This window comes from Convolutriloba macropyga, chromosome 2 (genome assembly GCF_964194025.1).
Source record: "Convolutriloba macropyga chromosome 2, txConMacr16.3, whole genome shotgun sequence".
NCBI lineage: Eukaryota > Metazoa > Xenacoelomorpha > Acoela > Convolutidae > Convolutriloba > Convolutriloba macropyga.
In genome coordinates this window covers 41,486,793-41,511,141 of record NC_134469.1, presented here as the reverse complement: position 1 = coordinate 41,511,141, position 24,349 = coordinate 41,486,793, and the positions used below count along the sequence as shown (strand labels likewise).

Sequence of the window (24,349 nt, the reverse complement as noted above, 5' to 3'; positions counted from 1 at the left end):
CCGGCAAATTTAATCAAAGTGGACTAAAGTAGCTTACTTCGTGCTGTTTAAGATGAAAAAGGCTGAATTTTGAAATACTTAGCCAGAATTTTTGGTAAAAAAATTAAATCAAAATAATCAGCAATACTTTTTTGTCTTTAAAAATAAAATCAACAACAATATTCTTGCAAATTTTAACAAATTTAGCAAAATTAACGAACATTAAGGCAAAAATTCCGGAAAATGTGAATAAAAACAACATAATTCTCTCTACTTTTCTCAGAAGTTTTAACCACGTTAACTCCCTGTAAAAAAAAACGAAATTAAAAAATCTTTTTAATTTCCTATTCTACGCTGAAAGAGCTTTCTAATGATATCAGTCTCAACTCTCTACGATGGATATATCGATCGGCGAAAATTGTCTGAACAAAAAAAAAACCATTTGAGTATATATAGTTCCTCCACCCTCAAGAGGGGTCAGAACAACAAAATACTGCGTAATTCATTCAGTGAATGGATTTAAAATCCATTCAGTAGAAACAGTGCTTCAGATAAGTCATAAATCAAACGTGAAAGTTGTGACATATGTAAAACGAAAAAAAATCTGATCAAAAGGTAAAACGAATTAAGAAAAGGAGAGCGTCCAAATAATAGACGATGAAAAGCTGATAGCGGCTATTGAAAATAATTATGTAAAGGATAATCTTAGTTTTCTTTTAAGGGAAGAAAAATGCAGTAGAGGCTGGAAAGCTGGTTTAAATAGCCTCGTTGCCTTACCCTTCATTGCTCTCTCTTTCTTTCTTTGGTTAGTCCAGTTCAATTGAATATTAAGATTTTCAAGATGAATATATCGAGATGTTCACCCCATAATAGACAAAATGTGCAATGAATATATATGATTACAGATTCGCGCCATTGGTTTTCAATTTACGGTTAAAACACCAAAAAGTTAGCTTTAAATAAGGAAAAAGAAATCAAACAATATATGACTTTTAGAGACGGAAATTGATTGAATTCGTGTCAATAAGTTATGACAAATTGGTTGTTTTTCCTTTACGAAGGCTAACCTGACTCCACAGCTGTTGGTGTATCTCTGCAACTCGAAGCACACCACAATCATTTTCTCCACGCTAAACAGTCACAATCGTTATGAAAATCATAGCAAAAACATTAAACCTCTGACATATACCATAATATTTGGTGTAACTAAAGGTGAACTAACCTTCGAAGATGCATTGAATTGGAGATAAATTCTGCAAAATCTTCCAAGATGAGCCATTGAGCAGCCTAAAAATACAACAGATAATGAGTCAAGATGATGATAGAAAAAGCAATAACAAGATTTTTTTAGCATTCATCTCTTCAGAAGGAAATTAATTGGCAAATGGACTGGCTCCCAAAAACTATAATGAAGACGAAAATGCAAGCCATTTTAAACTTAAAAAATCCGACCTTTCCATCCTGCCAAAATCTTCAGAGCGACCAATTTGCAGGATATCTCAAACATGGTCGGGCACGTATGAGACAAACAGGCAAAACGACAGAAAAACGACAAAATTTGGATACATTAAACAACCTTACCAAAAACTTCTCGAAGCCGATGTCCTCAAAAACAACTGTGCGAGGCTAAAACCTAACCCATAATCAAAGCTATAAAAAACTAATTCGACCCCAAAAGCAGAAAAAATAAGAAGACAAATATTTGTCCAATTGAAAAAATCACTACAAAATTTTGTCATTTAGTCGGCATTACCTCAAAAACCAGATATAAAAAACTATATGAGCTTGTAAAGACCTCCATGATCTGCAAACAACGCCAACTTAAGACACATTTAGCAAACAGAAAATAAAAAAAACCAGGAAAAGAACAACTTTATGATCCCAAAAACTTGTCATGTCCTCTTGTCATCTTTTGAATGAATGAATTAAATTTAATTGGATGTTTAGTTAGAGGTACAAATTGATATATTTTAAAAACAATAAACATTAGTCCAACAAGGACAACAAATGAGAGACAACATCTTTTAGAGTGGTTGTCCAAATGAAAACCTAACATAAAAAAATTTTATATGATTGAGCAGTTTCTAAATTGGAAAAAGATCAATAATTTCTGCGATATCAAACAAATATGTTGGATTCAACTTTTTGCAAAAATTTTGGTTTTGATGAACACTGGTTTTGCTAAAAATGTTTAAGTATGCTGGTTGAATTCTTGTACATTTTAAGGACCTTAAAAGCCTTTCACTTTTTAGTAATAGATTGTTCTTGTGTTTTGTCCTGTCCGCCTCCGTGGTGGTATTATAGTCCTTGGGATGCTCGTCTAGTACATATTCTACTCGAAACGGGCAATTGGATGATTAACATTATCATAGCTACAGTTTCTTTATTCTTTTGAATAATTCAACGAAAACAACTGAAGCGCATATACAAAATCTTGTAGTACAAATATACAAAAGCGTATATACAAAATCGTATATACAAAATTTTCTGATACTGCGTTAACTTCTTTACGAAAGAAAATCGCCCAAACTATTAGATTTTGAATATTAAAACATCTTGCCGATATGTTCTAAACGTACAGTTATAGATCAGAACGCCGTTGATGATGGACTTTGTGTATAGTTCGTAGAAGTGACAAGGTGTTTGCTGGACTAAAATTTCGTAAACTATAAACAATTCCACAGAAATTTGTCAGTTTTCCTTCAACCTGGCTTATATGTATGCCAAGAGATTTGCATGAACCAATTTTTTTGACAATTGAGGCCATTAGTTGTATCATTGCTGGCACCAAAGCAAACGATTTCACATTTGTCTGCATTCAAGCTAGGCTTATTTTAAGATAGCCATTTGGATAAGTCTATAACAATTTCCTCTAAGATTTCTCCAGAAAAGAAAAATTTTGCAATCCTTTGCAGAATTTGGGAGATTGTCGTACAATATAAACAAAAGGTGGCCCCAGAATTGAGACGTGCGGTACTCCATAAGTTATTGCGTTTTGCTCTGATATCGAGTTATCCCAGGGGGCATATCGCTTTCTGTCACTCAGATAGCTTTCAAAGAAATTTTAGCACGCATTTCAAAAAATAAACTAGCTTAGGAACTCTGCTGCAATAGGATGGCGACTGAGCGGTAGCTGGTTAGCTCGTTTCGAAAACTCAAATTCGAGGAAAATGTATGAATACATCTTAAAAAGAAAGCAGCAATACGATCAAAGTTTTTTGCAATATAATTCAAAAATGAGAACACATGGAAGCAACAAATTCAAGTGAAGCTGAAGTGTTCATGAAACAAAAACAACAATCAATTGTGGGCCCTCACATAAACAAAAGAAACTAACGTCGGACGTACTGCTCTTGGAAAAAATATTTAAACAAAATTCGTGGCGCAGAAGGTGGGGTGTCATCGGAGGTAGGGCTAACTCAGTACATGTATATGAGAGGAGGAGGGGATAGTAAGGTGATCGGTGGAGGAGTAGCTTGAGGTGGTTGTGGTAGGTGGGGGGAAGGGTACGTGAGGGTTTACGGAAGACCATGGGTTATACAACAAGGGTAAGGTTATACCTTACAAGGGTAAGGTTGTTGGAGTGTTGTTACAGAGGGGGTATGTTTAAACGAGGCCAGAACATTATCAAAGTGACAGTTTCGTATTGAACAACACTGCCTTTATTCTTTCAATTTAACTAAAATTAGTGATTGCAAAAGTCATCTTGTGAGACCGGTAAGTTAACATGACTTCTTTATATCTGGCCAAGTAAAAAAACCTGTTCAAAAATCAAAGCACCTGCTAAAATCCATAACGCAACGTATAAAAAGATATAAATACTCACCTTCGGCTTGCCAGAACCGATAGAAGAGAACTACTCACTTCCTTTCGTAAACACACAGACCACAATTATTGCAGCAAACTTCGTTCGCGAGCCAACCATAGAAGGCAAATGGCAAAACAAAAATTTTAACAACATATCTGACGGACTGACTACCAATTAATGCTGCAAACCAGATTAGCCGCAGATCATGAATAGAAAGATAAAATTTTATTTCATGCTATCTTGTTCTATTACCTTGAAAGAGGTGTAGACTTAGCTCAAAATGACTACAATTTTGGTAGTAAACGTCATTAGAGTGGGGTAAGTCCTGTATGCTCAAAAAACAACCCACGCAATGAAATTAACAGGGGACGGTGCTCACATTCAAGCAGTAACCGAACGACATAAAATAGAAAACAAAAAAATCTGCTTTAGACGGTGCTTCTGCAAAACGAAAAAAAGCGTCTCAAAAGTCTAGAAAAATAAGAACTAAGAGTATTGCAATAAAGTACGCTCAGCAAGAAACTTTCACTCATACTTGCATGCATAAAGGTTCAGTCCAACGCAACTAAATAAATTGTGGGATTTATCTGCTCCATAAATCACTATCTGCTCGATAAGTCACCAACCCAAAACCAGCAATAACAACACGGAACCAAGGCTAGAAACAGGAAGCTGCTTTGAAAATTGTATAAATTATTTCAATGACATTAGCATTTTCTAGCATACAAGTGTCACGTCATAGTTGCAGCTCTAGTTTAACAATTGAAAAACAAAAAGCTATTCCAAAACGTACAGCTAGGAAGAAATAGGCAAAATGAGATTTAAAAAGCCAACAAAGATGCGCCAAAACACAAAAATAATTCGTGGTACTTCAAGCTTAATAAAAATAACTGACAGATTGCCAAAAAATAGAAAATAGCCGCCGTTGATTCCCATAACCATGATTGGGATTGAAAGAAGAGAAAAAACCAATAAAAATGAATTTTGTACAAAACTTTAAAGTGCCAACAATTTTGATGTCATTTTGGAGCTGAACATACTCCTGTTTCCCAGGGAGACGACACAGGAGCCAGTATCAGTACCAATAAGAATTAGAGATGGTAACTAAGAACAAAGTTTGAGTAAAGGGCTTATGGGTTTATCCAGTTTCTATTTCTGATTTCGTTTTTTTATACGACTGTGTTCAATTTGAATTGCCTTGCTGAGCAACTGATGTCCAAAACAATTTCAGCAGAATGAGCGCAAAGATAAACCAGCCTAGAGAAGTCAAAAATTACTCGCAAAATGTTGAACAAGCTGTGAACTAAAGTAAAGCAAAAAACATTTTAGTACGACGAAAAATAAAACATAGCAGGACAAGTTCTGACGTAAAATTCAGAGAATTGTCATTCACAAAACAAAACGCCAGACCTAAAACGGACTATTAATGAATTGGGAAAACCATTTCTAAAAAATCAGATCAAAATGGTGTGATGGCCGAGAGGTAAGCTGTGTGATTGACACGCCAATGATCGTTAGCTCGATCCCCTGCCTCCGTGAAGCTGTCTGTGTGAAGATGAGCTCTTACTTAACCATAGCTTCAGGTTGACCATAGCCTGACCAATGTTGGCTGCAATGATGGTACCACGTGAAAGTTTCAGACTAAAAAAAGTGGCCATAGTCACCAAAAAATAGCATTCATGCTCACTAAATGAACAGTCTGAGATGTGGGGAATAATAGAAAAAGGATAGCTGAGAACAGGCTACTGTTAATGCAGACTCAAAGCCTAATGCTACTCCCCTGCGATTACGCAGAAACAAAATTATTTATGTATAAAAAATAAAAAAAAAACAGAAAATCGATGTCAAAAGGCCGCATATGAACAAAAACCATTAGCGAGAAATCAAGAAATTTGGTTGAAACAAAAAACTAGGACTAGAATGAACTATGAATAGATTGAAAAAACCATTCAGAAAAAAAAGTGACCCAAAAAAATTAAAAAAACAGTAAAAATCAAAGTGAAATTGATGCATGTAAACAAAAAATCACTAGCGAGAAAGCCAATTTTTGTTCAAACACCCTTTTCTCACTCTACTTTAACATTAGAGCGAAAAAATGTCACGCCACAAAAACCAATCGCCTTTTCGCTCCACTTCCTGTTTGGGCGTGATCAAAATCACTACTCCAATTTGACATCAAAAATCATGAAAATGTGTGAACAGATCCTAAAAACATAACCGACTTAACGTCGGAAGAACTGCTCTAGAACGACTAGTGGGAGATCTAATGAACTGCAGCCTGCTCCAGTCGTGGTAGGGGGGGGGGGGTGAGGGAGGAGAGGGATCCTAAATGGGACTAAAAAGTTCAAAAGTGGGTCTCAAATAACTACATTAGAGGTTAACACACCACTATTAAGATTTAAAGTTTAAAAAATGGCACCAGTTTCGGCGCATTTTTCATTTGGTTTTAGTATTAAATTGCCGCCAATTGAGTTCAGCTGCTTGAAATTGTGATTGAGAGAGAACTTCAGATCACGCGAAACGCAAAAAGTCAAGGGCGTAAAAGTTACTCGAAAAGTCAAAATTGTAAAGCGAAAATTTTGCATAAAAAAGACACACACATTTACAATAATTGCTATGAACTTCGTTCAAGACCAATTAAAAAAGACAGGGCCCCAATACAATTCAAATTCTTTGAATTGTAAAAAAGGAGCGCTATATTAGCCGGCTGAGAACCTGAGGCGGCTATTAATGATTCAATATAAATAGAGTCACAGAAACGGCTTATTTCATGACCAGAAGTCAAAACATCCGGCAGATTGCGTACAAAATCGCGAAACAGACCTCTAAGCCTTTGAGAGGCTGACGGCGTTTATTAAAAAGAAACAAAAACAAAAAATTTTCTCTAAGCGCTAAAAAAGTGTTCTAACTTCGTATGCAGTTTGGGTTAGATTCTAAAACTAGAATTACTTTGGCTTCTCAATGTTGAGCTATTCAGCTTAATACTAATGTACGCAATCAATCCGTCTAATAAACTTTCATAACTTGAAGCACTATGACATGATCACCTGGCTTCAGTTTAATATCTAATCAGTCGTAAGAGTGATTAAGGTAAGTGAAGAAAGGTGGTAACTAAGAATTATAGAAACGACGTTCAAATAGCGGGCATCTAAAATTGGGCTTTATGGGTTTATCCCGTTTCTATTTCTGACTTCAATTTTTCATACTGACTCTGTTTATTTTGAATTGCTTTGCTGAGCAACTGATGTTCAAATTCACTTTTAGCAGAATGAGAGAAGAGAGAAACTAGCCTAGAGAAGTCAAAAAGATTTCACGCAAAATGTCGAAAAAGCGGCAAAATGGTAAAACGAAAAAAAAGTTCGACGAAGTAAAAAAAAATAGGGGCGCTATAATAGCCGGCTGAGAAGATGAGGGCGGCTATTAATAAAATTAGAATTAATAAGTGACAGCAGAAGTCATTTTCATCGTGTGATGAAAACCATGTATGATTAAAAATTATCACCATTGAACTATCCATCCACACAGAAGGCATCAGCAAAAGACCCCAAGCACGTGTATTCAAAATTGGGTGCTAGAAGTCACCTAGAAAAGTTGTGCTGACTTCTGGGACTGTGATCAAACGGTCGCCACAAAAATAGGGAAGGCGACAAATTCAAAACCTATCCAGAGGATTCCAGAGCCAAATCGAAACGGACCCCAGCCTACTACTCATTCAACAAAATGATCATTCTACTCAATTATCGCAACCATTTTTAAACAATAATAAGGAAAAGATAATGAGAGAGAGGCACAAATAGATAAAATCTGGTAAATTATCTAAATAAAGTTTCTTTACAAAGCGCTACTTCAAAACACCTTTCAAAAAAGATAGCTTTCTTCCAATGAAAGAACTCCAAATAACAGAAGTACAAATAAACAAAAAGTGAAAACAACGTGCAAAAAGTGAAAACAGAGGATATTAATGCAGCATTGGTCAAAAACTATTAATACAAAACAAAACAAATTACAAGCAAAGAAATTGAGTCAATTTGACGAAAAAACGGTCAAAAAGGGGTTATCTATATGCACCAATCTCTCAAAAACTTTTTTCAAAGTCAAAAGAAAAAAATTAGTTCACATGGCAATTTTACTCTTTCGCTTTTAGGTCAATACGCCGTCTGAACGAACAGTACTTCCGGTAAAAAAAACCTTAAAGAAAACAATACTCCTCTTCGAGTCGTAAAAAACCAAGAAGGCGAATAATAGAGCCAGCTATCGCTGTGCGGCTTTAATAAAGTATTAATGATGTTGATGTTCTTCCGTAGTCTGATATACTCTTGTTTCTTAATGAAGGGATACAGAGGCTAGTTTAAATACCAATAAGAATTAGAGATGATAACTAAAATTGTTAAGAACTATGTTCAAGTAGCTGGCATCTAAAATTCGGTTCTATGGGCTTATCCCGTTTCTATTTTGATTTGGTTTTTCGATACTGACTCTTTGATTCTAGACTGTTTTTCAGAGCACCTGCTGCTTGAAAAACGACGCTAACGCTTCGCGAAAATGCAACCTGGGCTGTACCGATACTGAAAGATTTGAATATAAGTTTTGTGTTGTTTACTAAATCCAGTTGCACCTAGCTCTAAGTTACATCAAAGAGATTATTACAAAAAGTTTTATGATATTGCGTCTTGTCATCGTGTCAGTGACGTTAGAGTTGATATGAAACTTTCTGTTGAGGCCAGAGAAGTTCAATCAACGGGTTGAACTGATTAATTTTTCCTCGAGCAACTTAGTGCTCAAATTTGCAAAATTTTTTGACGTCTATCTTACGAGATCCTTTAACTCCCTTGCAAAACAATTGTCATTTGCAAGAATTTGCAATATAAGCGTCTCCTTCAATTAGGGTAATTATACCGATGTTGTGATTGAATTACTCACACTTTTGGCGTGCTTCCAATGGTAAGCAATGAGCTGAAACACGGCATGCTGTAGCTGTGTCAATCCAATTAGGCTTATTTCGTCTGGTAATAGTTGCAGCTGCTTGTCGATAAACTTAAACAAGTCATTCCTATTATCGAAATCTGAAACAAATCTAACAATATCTAAAGAACCATTTACTACCTAAGGATGTAAGTTGAAACTCACTTAATACTTCACATCTTTCATCTCGGCTGTAAAACTTTTGTCCGTCGTAGCAATTATGAAAAAATTCACGATATCCTGCTCCCTTTAATTTCTCTGCCTCTCGTTCTTCAAAGCAGCCATTGCCAAATTCCACTGATGTTTGTGAGCTAAAGGGCTCTCTCATTTCCACATCGCCAATAAGCTTCATAGCAGTTTCCGACGAAACTCCACCACTTGTAGAACTTTCAACAATTTTGTCTTTTTGAGAATTGGAATCCAAAATACCGTCATCATCGTTTACTGAGCTGCTCTGAGATAACATCAATAATTTAGCAGCCCTGGTTTTTGATGGCTTAACTCGTGCATTGCCACAATAATCGCGGTCTTTTTTCCTTCTTTTACTTTTGGTGTGACTTTCTTTCCATTCGGGAATGCCACCCATTGATACAGGTTCACTTGCTGTGGAATGATCGAAGTCGCTGCTTGTAGGCACGCCAAACTCGTTATCATCTAAAGGAAAACAATTATACTGAGGACAATCAGAAGACGGCCTATTTTTGTTGATTTACTTACAATACCCAGAGAGATAGCAGAATTCCAAGAGTAAGATTGTAGCACTTAATGTTCCCATATTGCTTTTAGAAAAATCAAGCAATAAAGCCATGGACGAAACTAAAGTTATTGAAATTACATGCACCGTCCAAGTGATTTCATTTAAACTTAGCCCGCACCCTGTCGGGAAAAAAGGCACGATCATGTTTTTTTACTTTATGGGATATTAACAAGGATACCCGTTAGGTCAGAATTGATATCGCGTAAGATCTGATTAAAGGCTTATCAAAAATTATTATCTGATCAGATTGGATCAGCCATTGCACCACAAATATTCTGCTTCAGTTGAACTTTTATCGTGTAAGATTTGATAACAAATTTCTTAAGATAAAAATTCAGTTCTTCCTAACTATTATTATCTGCTAAAATCTTGAATTATCAGAACTTGTAAGATCTTATAAGAATTTAGAAGACAAAGTGAAGAATGTTTATCGTGTAAGATCTTAAACAATAAATTGTCCGCAAGGAAAGTCACAAGCTTCCTATATGCGTAGCCAATGAGCCGCCAATTTTTTTAAAACAAAAATTTTTTACTTTTTTAGCTAAAGCAGTTATAAAAACGACGTTTCGACGTTTTTTCTAGAAAATTGATGTACAATTACACATACAGAGCTCAGAAACAGTATTTGAGTTCAATTGAATATCTGTAACGCCTTGCAGCTAAACAATATAGCTGGCAGGTCACCAGAAAATAATTAAAACGTTCTCACATTTCAGAGGAACAATCATTTCATTGAAAAATTCAGAGGTACAATCAAAGGATAAGGTAACAAAACTAACAACAAATGAGGTCAACAATAAAAAGTAAAGGAAATCGGATTTATTCGGAACGAATGATTTCAAAATTAACACATTAGCTAAAAACTGGAACCATTAAATAGATTCATATTTCCGGTGTATAATAGACAATCCGATCTGTCAAGCAAGACTAAGAATAGCAACCAAATAGATTCCAAATAGAATAACTAGCTCGTTGACCAGCTAATTTTTCAGAAAAAAAATAGTCTCAAGCTAAGTATAAATAGCTTAAATCACTGCCAATCTAAAACCTGATCTGTTTTGTGTTTTGTTTTCCTTGATTCAGAAAGCCGATTACCCTTGTCATTGACGAGAATCATTAACAAGACAACAAAAACATTATTTCAAAAGAAGTAGCGTTAAAGTTGTTAAAAGATTAGACGGGTATTATAAAAACAAAAAATAACCTCAAAAAAAAAAAAATTTACATGCCAATTAAAACTAGTAAATGCTTTCTACTACGCCTCATTAATGAGCTGATGAGACCAGTCACTAATGAGGCCCAAAAAAAAGGAAAACAAAGAGAACTACAAAAATTAGTAAGACAAAACAAACTCACTGATATTTTTGAAATTAGGTTGTGACAAGGCAGTTAAAACCATAGACATCAAATGAAAGTAATAAATCGTTTCCATAACGCTTAACAACGTCTTCAGAATATTTGAGTTGAATCAGTAGAATGCTTCAATGACACCTTGTTAAAGAGCCAATAGGACCAGTGCCCTTTGATGAATTCTAAAAATGCAACCATGCATTATTAGAACATGTACGACCTGTAGAAACCATTAGCTTAAAAAATGAGGACAAAAACAGCGAAAATACAAGATAAATAGTTGAACGTGAACAAAAAATTATTACCAAAACCAAAAATTAGTTGAAAAACCTATTTCTCACTCCAACTGAAAAAATTTCACAGCTTAAACTAATTGCTTCTTCGTCTTTACAACTCCAGCTTGACTAAAATCACTACTCCTTAAATTGACTTCTCGTTAACAAAAGCAGAAAAAAATTTGAGCAGATCTCGCACCAATACAAGTCAAAAAACAAAGAGAAGACCAATAATAGCGCTCTATCGTAGCTATTAACAATGTAGGTCCCCTTGTTCACTTTAACAATTGCTCAGAACTTTAGTTAATAAAATTTCAATAGATTGCGATTGGAAAAAAATTTGAAACTCATCGGTTTTGCACTGCTGAGCCCTTTCACTCCAGGGTTGTTCCACAATGGAAAAACTCCGATTCTTGTCTGTTGCGCACGGCACCGTTGAGTTGCAGTTTATATGGTGGTGCGCAAATAGTGTATTAAATATTATGTTGGGTGTTTTTCCTCTTCAGTTACTCCTCAACTCTAATTAGACATTACACGATAACATTTTTGCAAGGTAGAATTCTCATCCAGTAAAATCTGCCGAAAATTTTCATCAAATAACATCTGATAAAATGTCTTAATGAGCCTAAGTCATGCGACGCATAATCTGATAAAGGCTGATAAGGCAATTTTTACTTAATACTGCTACTTAGTGAGAGATAAAGGGATTAGTACTGAGACATGGAGCATTTCAATTAGTAACCAATAACAGCTTGCAGATGGCCAAAAAAGCTGCGATAGCCTTTAGCCTCGATATAGCAAAGGCTTAAGTATTGTATACAATTAAACTTCAATCACAATTGAACCTCCCACAATTAAACTTCAATCAGATCAATGGAGCATTTATTAATACCAACTAATTTAAGTCAACAATCATTTTGAGAGGAAAAGTCATACTGAGAGCGAGTTAAGTCAGGTGTTAAACAAAACAAATTCACGCGAATAAACAAAAACTCGCTCCAATAAGAGTGAAAACGCATTGGCCTCGGAGAAATTTTTCCTGAAACAACAATTTTCCACGAAATAGCGCATTACTTACTACCTGGTCCGAAGGATCCACTAATGCCGATAGGAGACTGCGACCGCTTCCGTTTTCCTGCGGCATTTCGCTTATGCAGCATACTGATTGAAAACTTGTTCACTAAGTTTTCTGTGTTTGAAGAAGTTTCAGAGGAAATCCCAATTTCAAGATTCTCCACCTGTTGGGCAAAGGATCGAATGACCAATCCGTTCACGAACTCCGACAGAGACAGACTTCCTGCCTCAACGAGATCCCCAATCCTAAATTTCCTTTCAACTTTAACATCATTTACAAAATATAGCTGATTTACAAAGCAATAGTAGCCAAGTTTAATAGTTAGCACGCGAACAAAAAATATACAATCGGGTGATTTCATAAATATTTCAGATTTGAAGACCTTTTTTCTGGCACTTTTCTGATTTCATTCTTCATTAGTACAAAAATAATTCATAAACAACCGGTCTATTCGATTTACGAACAACTTCAACGCTGAAAATCATTAGATATTCAATTACTCTCTCAAATTAAAAACATAGCTGGCAGATTGTCAGAAAATAGTCGCAATAGCTTTGTAGATCTGTAGTCTTTTAAAAAAATAGTTGGAAAAACAGTCAAAAAAGAAATTTCTTTGTTTCATTTAACGCTGATATGTTATATTTTGATTAAGAATTGGTATAATTTATTGCGGCTTCCATTAGCTGCTATTAAAATGCCTTCAATTGGAGTTATACACTCACTTGAACTTTCTTCCTCGAACTAACGTTGAAGTCAATTTGAGAGTGAGGAAGATATTTTTGAGAGTGAGGTAAGTCAGGTGTGACCAAAAACAAACTCAATCACGCGAAGGAACAAAAAACACTCCGTTAAGAGTACAAAAAGACGTCACGCACGCACTTCAGTTAAAATTGCATGAACAAAGGAGCAAAATTCAGATTTGAAGTGATTGTGACTCCATATGGCCGTATCAAAAACTTTGACAAAATATAAAAACATAGGACAAGCCCTGAAATAAAATCCGAAGAATGGAATGCGAAAGTTAAAACTACTGCTTCTGACCAGCGTATCAATTAACATCATTGCTACAACTCTTAAAGCTTTTACCTTGAAGGTCAAAATTCACCTAATTAGGAATTCCCATTAAGCCAAGCACAAGCCTTAAAAGGGGTTCATTGGCCACTTAAGATGAAAAAAAAAAACTAAAGATAGAAAAACATGAAAACTGCAAATATTTTTCTAAGTTTGTAAATTTTGCAAAATTATTTTATTCAAACCATTTTTTTGCCTGCCTCTCGAATCTGTACAGAAACCCATCAGCCAGACTTTTAAAAATTTCATTGGCCCTTGAGGATCGATAAACTCGGCAAAATTACAGAAATTTCAAAAATTTGAAAAATTTATATTTTATTAAAAAATAAATTACAAAATTGATAAAATTAATATCTTCAGATCCCTTCATTGTCCTCAGAAATTATCCAGTAACCCATTTGCAAGCCTAGGAAAATTTTCACTGTACCATAAAGATCGATAGAGTTGGAACATGATAATTTTTGGAGCATTTGAAAAATTTTCAAGCTGTAACAAAAACTGCAATGAAATGCGTGAAAAGAAAATGTTGAATACCATTCCATTGACCCTACCAAACATGCAGTAACCTACTACCCACCAGGAGGTTCCCTGTCCCCTGGGACTAGATAAACAAAAAAAGACAAAAATTTAGAAAAACGTAAAAAACCGCTATAATTCGTGACATTAAAATGCTGAAAACCACTCCACTACAACTAGAAACTATGCCGTAACCTATAATAAAACCGGAGAGGAGGCTCCTCGGCAAAAACAGCCAACAATCAAAGATTCAGTTCCATTTTGTAAAGAAAAATGGTTACAAAGCCGTTAGAACCAGAGCCCACGGACTAAAAACATTATATATAATCAATGCCGCCTTCTTTCAAAAACAACGGGGCTTATTATAATTATGATAATCTGAAAAGGCACAAAAAACAACTTCAAAAATTTGCAAATGTTCAAAAATAAAAATTTTACGAAAACTCGAAGGCATGTGGTATCGAACCCAAGACATGCTCTAATAGTATGACAGCTAGAAAGACATATTTTTCACTCTCTAGAAAGATGCAAGCTAGCTATTTTTAATGAGACTAAGCAAACAGTTGACAAAATTAAAAATCAAGTGGCAAATTTACGAAGTTAACCGATGTTTTTCTTAAAACAATTATATTCAGAGTCACAAGAGCCATTAAGCGTCAACTGAAAGCATTATATAGGTTCACTTAACCATTTAAGAAAGCCAAATGGATTTTTTAACAGTGATACTAGGTCATCAGATTGCAAAAAGAAAAAAAATACTGGCAAAACGCCAGAATCGAATTGGTGCTCATTTCAAGTAAATAGGAGCCGTCAATGAATGACTTTTGATTAAAAAACAATTCCTGTTTCTAATTAGAGTAAAAATAGCTGCAATAATTTTCAAAAGACCTGGCCGAAATACAATACAAACATTTTTCGATTGCCAAAAATTGTCAGCAATGATATTGTTTCGTGTTCCTCAATAACAAGCAATTGTTCGAAATGTTAATAGTTAAGATCACACTCAAAACTCTCTCCCATGCAAATAGAGATCGGCCAAATTGACTGAACAAAAAACTCAGTTCAGTATATAGTTGCTCCCCTGTTAAGGCGGTTCAGAACAATAAAGTATTTGGGTACAACTTTATATTAAGTAGACGGCCAAAAACAAGATCATGCACGAGAAAAAAAAATAAGTAGCTAGGAACAGATCTTGAAGGAACAAAAATTCATACCAAGAATAGAAAGACGAAACAAGAAAATTAGTGATTGACTATGATACCAGAATGTATGCAAAGAAAACAGCTAAAAATGACTGGTTGAATTACTCTAGCACAAAACCAAAATGTGAAAAAAATATGACTGCAAAAACACTTAGACGAAGTATGGCAAAGAATGAAAACGAAAGACAAAATAACAGTCCCACTAAACAAAACATAGCCGGCTGATTGCCGGACAATAGACGACATAGACGCTTGTGGCCGTCCATTAATTGAAAGAACTAAAGAAATAAGATAGACATATCGACCACCAGTCCTTTAATAGACAACTAGACTTTTTGGGTTAGATTCGGACTGTCATTTTTATGAGACACATTTTCTCTAAAAGGAAAAATTCAAAATTAATATTCGACATTAATACTCAAGACTCTATTACTCAGGAATTAGGGAATATAAGTTTTGCACTGCTTAGATGCTCACTATTGATCTTTAACTAGTAAACGTTCATAAAATTTAATGTTCATTAAGTGAGTTCAGAATCATTTTTAGTGAGGTAAGTCTCGCAATTGACCTAACAGCAGACAAAAATGATGTCACGCACACAAATTTTAACTGCAAAGCAGTAGAAGTCACTGAAGTCATTGAAAAAGTCAATTCCAAGAAGTCAGGTCGTAAGAATCATCGAAGGAGACGACGAATTAAAAAAAAACCACGATGTCCCCAATAATAGCAATTATCGCTTCGCGGCTATTAATTATATCTTTTGTGTCACGTGGTAACCATGGCAAGGCGTCATTACTGATTTCAATAGTGATCTGAATAGAAAGATTGTTTTTAAATGCATCTGAAACATATTACAAAAGCAGAGGAAAAATAGTTTTTCATTTCGTTTTATAACACGTCATTTTGCAGAAAACTCGTTTCCATTTAAATCTGATAGCATCTGAAAGTGTTAAAAACGCGAATGAAACAGAGTACAGGATTACCGGCAATTAAGTTTAGAAACAAAGATTATTCTCACTCAGAAGATATCTTTTCCCTTCAGAAGGATTTTTTGCATATTATTTAATTTAATAAACGCCGCTATGCTGTCTTCTGAATGAGTTACCCGGCCAAGAAAACAGAAAAATGGAAAAAGTACATGTCTTTTAAAAGATTAATGACAGACAGATACAATTGTAAAAAAAACTGTATTAATTCAAAATACAACGTGAAACAATTCAACGTAAAATTTGATTACTTTTTGTGATTTATACGTTCGAACCCGTTTAAAATCAAAGGATTATTTCTACTGTTTTTTTTCCATATTCTAGATTTCTTTACCGGTGTTATTCATCTGCATGATAACAGCCTTATGCGAATGAACTTTGCTTTGAATAGAAACTAATTGTATAAATACAACCACTAAACTTTACGACATCAATAAAGTTATATTTCAGCATTCAATATGAAGTATTGCGACAAAAATGAAATGGCTAAATGGGACTAAGAAGTTCAATAGTGAGCTTCAAATAACCACATTAGAGGTTAACATATACCACTATTAAGATTTAAAGTGAAAAATGGCACCAGTTTCGGCGCACTTTTCATTTGACTTTTAGTATTAAATTGCCGCCAATTGAGTTCAGCTGCTTGAAATTGTGATTGAAAGAGAATTTTAGATCACGCGAAACGCAAAAAGTCAAGGGCGTAAAAGTCACTCGAAAAGTCAAAACCGTCAAGCGAAAATTTTGCATAAAAAGACCCACACGTTTACAATAATTGCTATGAACTTCGTTCAAAGAGCAACTAATAATAAGGTCTTTTCGGTCTCAAGAAACGTAATCTCTCAGCTAAGTTTTTTTCTTAATGGACTTTTGTTAAGCAAACTTCTAATTTCCGCAGTTTTATTTCTAAAACCAAAAGCAAGCAAAATGCAGAAAACAGCTAACATAATTATGAAAAAGTCACAAGGATGAGCAGTATGTATAAAATACATGAATTAGATGGATATCTTACAGGACGTCAGTAGTTCTCACTCCAAATCCATCCTCGCCGAAGCAGCCCACAAATTTGTCAAACCCCTAAAACAGTTTTGCATTGGAATTCTAAATATTTTAAGTCGCTATTAAATCAATTGTGCTTGCACAATAGTTACTGCGGCTGCTATACATGCAGAGTAGTCATTAACATTGTAAGGCTTCAAAAACAATACCACCTAAGCATTATAGAGTCCCCTAGATTGCAGAAATAACGCTAGCTCAAACTATGGAACGAAATCGAAAATTAAGCGTAATTCTGTGCTCAATGAGAATTCCACAAAAGCACAAAACAAAACGTGTGCCAACATTAAAGCAAAAGATTATTTGAAGCGTATTAAATTTCAACGCATGAGCATAGTATCGAGAAACCAATAAGATTCAACCCAAGCTATGGTATTTACAATCCAAGTAAAAAATCTAAAAAATCCTTCCCAGTGGAATTGCGATTCCGCAGCGATCTCCAACTCACATCCACTATAGCTCCTAAGATTGACTTGAGAATAACTCATGGCTTAAATAGCTTCAACACTGGTTTCGTAAATTTTTAATGAATTGCTGCTCGAAGTTTTGCCTGGATTTGTTGTTCTTTTCAAAGTCTTAGGACTTAGTCTAAGTTCCAATTGGCTGCCGAAAGGTATAAATGAACCTATTTAATGGTTCCAGTTGATACCCAATGGCTTTTAAAACTTATTCGGCATCCAAAAATGAATGAATTTGTAACTCTGTCCCTTCATTAAGCTTATTTTTGTCAACTTGAAGCTTAGTCTCATTTATGTCAGGTGGCATTCTGTGTCGTTAAGATTTCTTAAGTTTAAACTAAAAGTTTTGAAATTTGATTTTTATTGGAGACTTGAAATTGGAGACTTGAAAAGCTAGTACCGAGAGCTGAAAAATGTTAATTTTCGGCACCCCGTAAAATAATCAGTTCCCTGTTTTCGAAGTCTGAACCAACTACCAAAACTATTACTTGATAACTTCTTCCATGTCACAAAAAATTTTAAAAACTCAAAATTTGCTTCTCGAAGCTGAGCTTTGAAAAAAAATTTAGTTTGTGCTTTTGTGAGATTAAAAAACTATTAAAGACATCATTTTGCTTTAGGTCATCGTTAATCTCAAATAAGCAGTAACTTCGCCTGTTTTTCTGAAAAGTATAAACCAGCAACTAAACATTTGAAAATCCCAAAAACTTTAAAAACTTTTATTGAGCTACTCGATAGCAAAAATTAACGCCTTCAAAAACTTTTGCGCATGGAGTTAAGTTCCTTTGAAAATTTTTTTGCTTAGCTGAACAAAAAGCGCAAAATTCTCCAACAACTTATTCATTAAAATTGAATCTATTATCAAAATCATAATCCAAAGAATTTGCAGTCGTATATAACTTTTCCCTCGCGCTTAAGCACATTGTTTTTGATAAATACGGTTTCTGGATCATGGTAAAATGAAATAGCATTTTTTGCTTAACTACTGCTGATTGTGTTTAGCATTTCATTGAAGAGCTATTGAATGTACTTTATGTTGGTAGGAGTTTCCTGCGATCACTGTCACGATATCGATATTGAATATAATTTTTCATTGAGCTATTGCATACTTTAGTTACATCTAGTTGGATCTAATCGTAAATGTAGCGTGAAAATGTCAAAAAATGGAAAAACTAGGAAATTTTTCTTCGAGTAACAAAAAACTGCAACGTCGCCTCAGGGATCGGTTCAAATTTTTAAGGACATTTCATTGATACCAATCTTTAATGCCTTTACCCACAAAAAAGGTTGTAATAATATGCACGTAGCTTGAAGTAATATTGATTCTCTACAGGATCAATTCTCTATTGAGAGGCGACAAATTATGAAAAACTACCAACACTGTTCAGCAGAAACTGTATATCGGACAGATGCGCAACATTAGGCCGTAAAGAAAAGTGAAGACTGTCGAAATATTCTTTCACATCTGAAGGATCACAAGATTGTGGCGAGTCGAAAACGTTGACCACGTCTGCACTAAAGTCACGAAACGACAGCACGGCTGAGCAAATGCGGCTCATTCTATCCTCAACATTTACATCTTTAGCTTGCGTTGGAGTAAGTTTGTCCAGCATAGACTTCAAGATAGATACTACATATGCATTCAGCTGAAGTATCCTAAAATAGAATCAGATTTTCTCCGATTTTCGTCCATTTTGTCATTTTGCTTATAGTTTCATTATATAAAACAGTCGACGCTATAAATTTGATCAAAATGAATCTTCTAGAAAACATGACAAGTCATTCGATCGAATTACAGCCAAATTTCTTCAGGCTATGTTCAGTCCGTCCGGATTGAATCATTAACATTTACAGTTGAGAAAACATAAACTGAAAATAAAAATATAGCGATGCTAATATCGCCCTATGCCGCTAACGTCGACCCTTATATAAATTACGTTTTTCGAAATTGTTAAGCGTGGATTTTATTCCGAAGGGGTACATAGATAGCTTACTCTTCGTTTTCACTCCCCACAAGGGCCACCCACAATTTCTGACTGGGCTCCTCCTCCAATGCATACTTCCCACACGCAGACAACAAAGATAATGTAAACTGTGCTCCATTGTGAAACAAAAATTGTGGCGAAATCACAAACAACATGTAGAAACTAAATCAACGGATTTTCAAACACAAACCTGAAAAAGTTTACATAGTCCATAATTTACAGAGTTGCTGGTGCCGCATGTTTACAAGCTTGCGCGGGATTAACGGTATAGAATTTGGTACCAAATATTTTTAAAAAAATTATAGAACGTTAATTTCTTCGATGAGAAAGTCGATAAAAATGGTAAATTTTAAAACATAAGACACTAAATCAATCGATTTGACTTTTAGCCAAAATGAGTGCTGGAAAGCAAAAACCATGAAATATTTGAAAATGATTCAATTAGCTCACTCACTCAAATGATGGGTGTCATGTTTTTCACCCTTATTCTTTTAACCCCCCCTATTTTAACCCCGATATCAATTAACCCCTTAATTATTTAACCAGTAAATTGTTTCAACCCGGTTTTAAGCTTCCTTTAATTGAGGATAACTAGGCCTCAATCAATTCTAATTAGTCTAATTAATAGAAATTAACAACGGGGTGAAATGATTGAAGTGTGAATATACTTTTCACACCTCAATCATTTCACCCCGGTTTTAATCTGTAAATTCATGGATCATAATTATCAGAGAAATAAAGCTAACGACTCAATAGTTAAACGCAAAACTATAACAATTAGCGAATTAGTTATCTCATCAAGTCCCTAATGAGGCAATTAAAAGCAATTGAAAAATGGATGGAACTCTAGAAGATTTCTTGTTTCATTGCATTTTGAAATCAGCATGATAACTGCCGACTTTGAGTTTATTATCTCTTCCAAAAACAAAGAAATATTGGTTGTAGAAGGCCATGAGTTTGATGTTAAAAGAATAAATAAGTTTACCACTGCCTGGAATTGCTCGAAATAGCAAAGCTACAAGAGCCACGTTTCCGCATTTGCACAAGATGACCAACTTATTCGCGTAAACGGTGAGGACAATCATAATGCTTCGGTTGGAAAGTCGGCCATTGGAAAGCGGATGGAACCTTTAAATTATTTCCCACAAACTCCTATCAAATTTAGACCCGTCATATATATTCTCGGTATTCCTCCCGGTTGTTTGCATGCCCTCCTTTCAAAAAAAACGGAAAAAACGTACAGCCGATTACTTGATGCCTTAGAAACCTTTGCCGCATATTGTAAACCCGATAAGGTTCTTTTCGATTTTGAAATTGCTCCAATTAATGCCTCTCGAAAACAACATCTAGCTTCAATGCTAGCAGGCTACTATTTCAATTTAACCCAAAATTTTGTTAGGAAATTTGTTTAAATTTGTAATCAATCATAATATTTTTGAGTTGGCGCCCTTCTTGTGTCTTGGCAGTGCTTTACCAATTTGTTCAATTCTTCTCCGCATTTGCATCTAGGCAACAGGAACATTCATCTGACGAAATAAATGTTGCAGACCAAGTTGGCACGCAACGGAACCAAATTGAGTCTGCAAACATGCCTTTTGACCTTAAAATGTTGCCCAGCAACTCAAACTTATCTCACAAACTCGTAACTCAGACAGACAAAGGACAAATGAAACTGGATAATTTAGTTGTTAAGAACTTGAGCACCAAGTTACAGAAGAACTGGAAAACAGACAAGAAAATCGAAATAGAACTGTTAAAATTCAAGACTAGAGTCCAGTTTGTATAAGTATCTATTGTCCCCAAAAGCACGAAAACGAAATTGCCCACGAATAGTTACATAATAACAGAGCAGAAGGCCAAGAAACTTGGTTAACAGCTAGAAGCAAAGCAGAGCCACGAACCACAAAATATCATACCAAAACATACACCCCAAAAAGTTCACATCAAAATTAATACTCTGTGATTACCACCTGTATGGACAATGAACCACTTCAAGTGGAGACCAATTGGTCAAAACCCGTCAGAAATAAAAACAAAAACGATTAATTTTGCGCTCAAAGCTTTCAAAGACTGACAGTTTCACTCTGAATTCATGCCTTCCCGGCAACTTCATTAAACTGGTGCACCAACCCCTTAACGTACAAACTACTATGTGACTCAATGCCTTCCAGCCTTTAACAGTTTATCACGCTTCTAAAGCTTAATGCCACCAGAAAGATTCAGAAAGTTCTTATAGAAAAAAAAACACTACCAAGGAGACGCAAAACTCAAGTTTCAGACATTTTTACAATTGAAATCTACACGCACACTTATCTTTCTCGAATGCGTGAAAAATTGGAATGCGTGAAAAGAATGCGGAATCTTGGCTGGAGAAACAAAGAGATGGCCTACAATATATCAGTTCATCACATCTCCTTCGACAATGTTGGAACACCAAAAAGTTATGGAAATCATGCCCAAAGAAGTTAACTAAAGGCTAAACCATTTTTGAACAATACTGACGTCTCAATAGTCCTCTTTAGCCGCCAAGAAAACGACAAATTTTCCTAGCTTAGAAAAATTGATTTCAAGTGGCTCTATTTTGCAGTCCCATGAATTGCTAAATTCCAGATTGCATTGAATTCCCAGATCAATGTCAACAATTTCACGATCAATTGCCTTCAAGCGTTCCTATATACAAAGTGGTCGATTTAGCTTCAGTTGCAACACATTCTGCTATACTTGCCCATTGTTCTGTATTGTTTGCAACCGTAACTTCTACTCAGCACCCCTGTACAGTAGGTGCTATAAGAAACGAAGCTGAACAAAATACCGCCAAATCAAATTTGATTTTTTTTGAAATCTACTACCCGTTCTTCTAAGAACAATAATTTAAATGCTTACTCACAGCATCAGCCCATCATGCGCTTCTATTCCAGCCATTCAGACAAAGCGCCCGCTTTCTTAACTCCTTACATTCTTAAGTTGTCACAAGAACAGAAGAACGGGTTGTAAATAGTCTTACGTAAATAGTCTTACTGAGGCTATAATTTTACAAGCTCTCTAAAATCTCACAAACAGCTCAGCACGAACAACTCTGTATCTTTAGGAGCCTCAATTCTGCAACAAAGTTTGCTAAAAAATAAAAAAAAAATCAATACATGCGTTAAGTCTTTAACAAACGGTGAGCAAAGACCGGAAGTAAATATGGATAAAAAGCACCTACAATAGCTGATTTTAATTCTCAGAATACGACCACTTCGGTGCTGAAAATAAATCCGAATTGCTTGGCACTGGTACACATTAACACTCTGGAACACTAACTTAATTAAACAGAAGGCGCAGGAAATCATGATCATGCGAAAATCCATTGACTTAAACCTGAAATCAATCAAACTACGAAGGCTTCAAGAAGACGCTAAAAACAAAGTCTTTTTTACCAAATTTAATAAATAAACTGAACGCATTTTTGAGATTGAAAAAAGCTTAAATCACAATCATAAAGTAAAGCATGACGTGAGCGGGAACGAATATTCTATGTCAAAAACAATCAACCCTAAAATTCATCGTCAACATATTGACAACGTGATAGCTGGTAATTTTGGAGACTAAAAGAAGCCGCATATAGCAAAAGGCTTCCACTAAGGTGATAAACACAAAAACTGCAAGGGAGAAAACTGAGCAATGGAATAACACTATTACAGATATTAAGCCGAGGTGGCCAATTTGTCATGAAAAGCAATCAATTGCGAACTTAACACGTTTAACACAAAGTTTACGACAATGTGGCTCAATTCAGCTGACCGTTTAAAAACCAATTAGTCTCTTCGACAGAAAAAAATTAATTATGTCAAGGAGATTTAATAATTCAAGAACGGCAGAGACCCAACCAGCGATCTCCAGGAGTAACTTCCGCTTTCAATTGAAAAACTTATAGAGCGCAGAAAGTCCTCAATCAAAGTTCACCATTCAAGCCGGAATAAAAACTACAGGAATGCAGGAATGGAATCTGCTACAAAATGTCTCCATCTCAACAGCACTGTACCGAAGCTTTTTCTAACTTCAAGAACTGTCCAAGAAGCTAACTTTAGAAGTTTTAATTTAGAGTCAGCCAACAAAGTTGAATTAGAAAATTTTCATTTCATAGGAGTTCAATAAATAGATCAGAAAGTGCATAAATCCACATCATCAAGTGAAGCGCGACGCGATCTAGAAAAAATATTCTATATCGAAAACGGTCAAAAAATAAATTTTCCCAACGAAAAGACAACTATGTCTACAATATCCAGTTAACGACAATTGACCAACCTTGAGTGGCAGTGCAAACCTCTTGAAAACGGTCAAAATCAAGGTATATAACACTCTTACGTAGATGAAATATCCTAAAATGCAAACCGCATATCACCAGAACCACTCAAAGGAGACTGCGCTGAATGGGTGAACAAATATAAATCTCAGCAATGAAACGAAAAGCAGGACAGGGTTGATGGTTTCCTTGGACACGAGCAGTCGATTTATTACCTTTAGAATGAGCAGCTGTTGGCCTTCCACGAAAAAGCTTTCGGACTCAGTGGGTCGGTTTCAAGTTTATTTAAAATCTACCTACGAGACAGAACTTCAATAGTGCTGATTGCAAACAGTCTGTCTAACGAAAAAAAGCAAGAAACTGGAGTTCAAGGTTGCTTGTTTTAGGACCTGCTTATTCCTTATACCTGAATCCTCTATTGGTGAAACTGAGCTCATTGGATGCCTCAATCAATTTTTACACAGATGATTCTCAACTTTTCTACGAATTAGATGAAGAAAAACTATCAACTTCTTGATGTCCTGCGGTGAGCTCAAACTTCCATTAACGCTCTGGAACGCTAAGTTGATAAAAGATAAGGCCCAAGA

General features: G+C 35.2%; 1 protein-coding gene across 2 annotated transcripts in view; it reads right to left on the bottom strand.

Annotated features, from left to right (window-relative positions):
• Positions 1-19,688, bottom strand: part of LOC142358669 (uncharacterized) — a 43,767-nt gene extending 24,079 nt beyond the window's left edge. Inside the window, exons 1-8 of one of the 2 annotated variants that reach the window (XM_075410161.1) lie at positions 19,487-19,688; positions 18,872-19,148; positions 16,991-17,055; positions 12,210-12,451; positions 8,915-9,403; positions 8,708-8,850; positions 1,202-1,266; positions 1,047-1,109 (exon numbers count right to left, since the gene is read on the bottom strand). In XM_075410161.1, coding sequence (XP_075266276.1) covers positions 1,047-1,109; positions 1,202-1,266; positions 8,708-8,850; positions 8,915-9,403; positions 12,210-12,451; positions 16,991-17,055; positions 18,872-19,148; positions 19,487-19,632 — 1,490 coding nt within the window. In that variant the 5' untranslated portion in view covers positions 19,633-19,688. The remainder of the gene's footprint in view (positions 1-1,046; positions 1,110-1,201; positions 1,267-8,707; positions 8,851-8,914; positions 9,404-12,209; positions 12,452-16,990; positions 17,056-18,871; positions 19,149-19,486) is intronic. The other variant, XM_075410162.1, reaches the window with a different exon arrangement.
• Between the last annotated feature and the right edge of the window lie 4,661 nt (positions 19,689-24,349).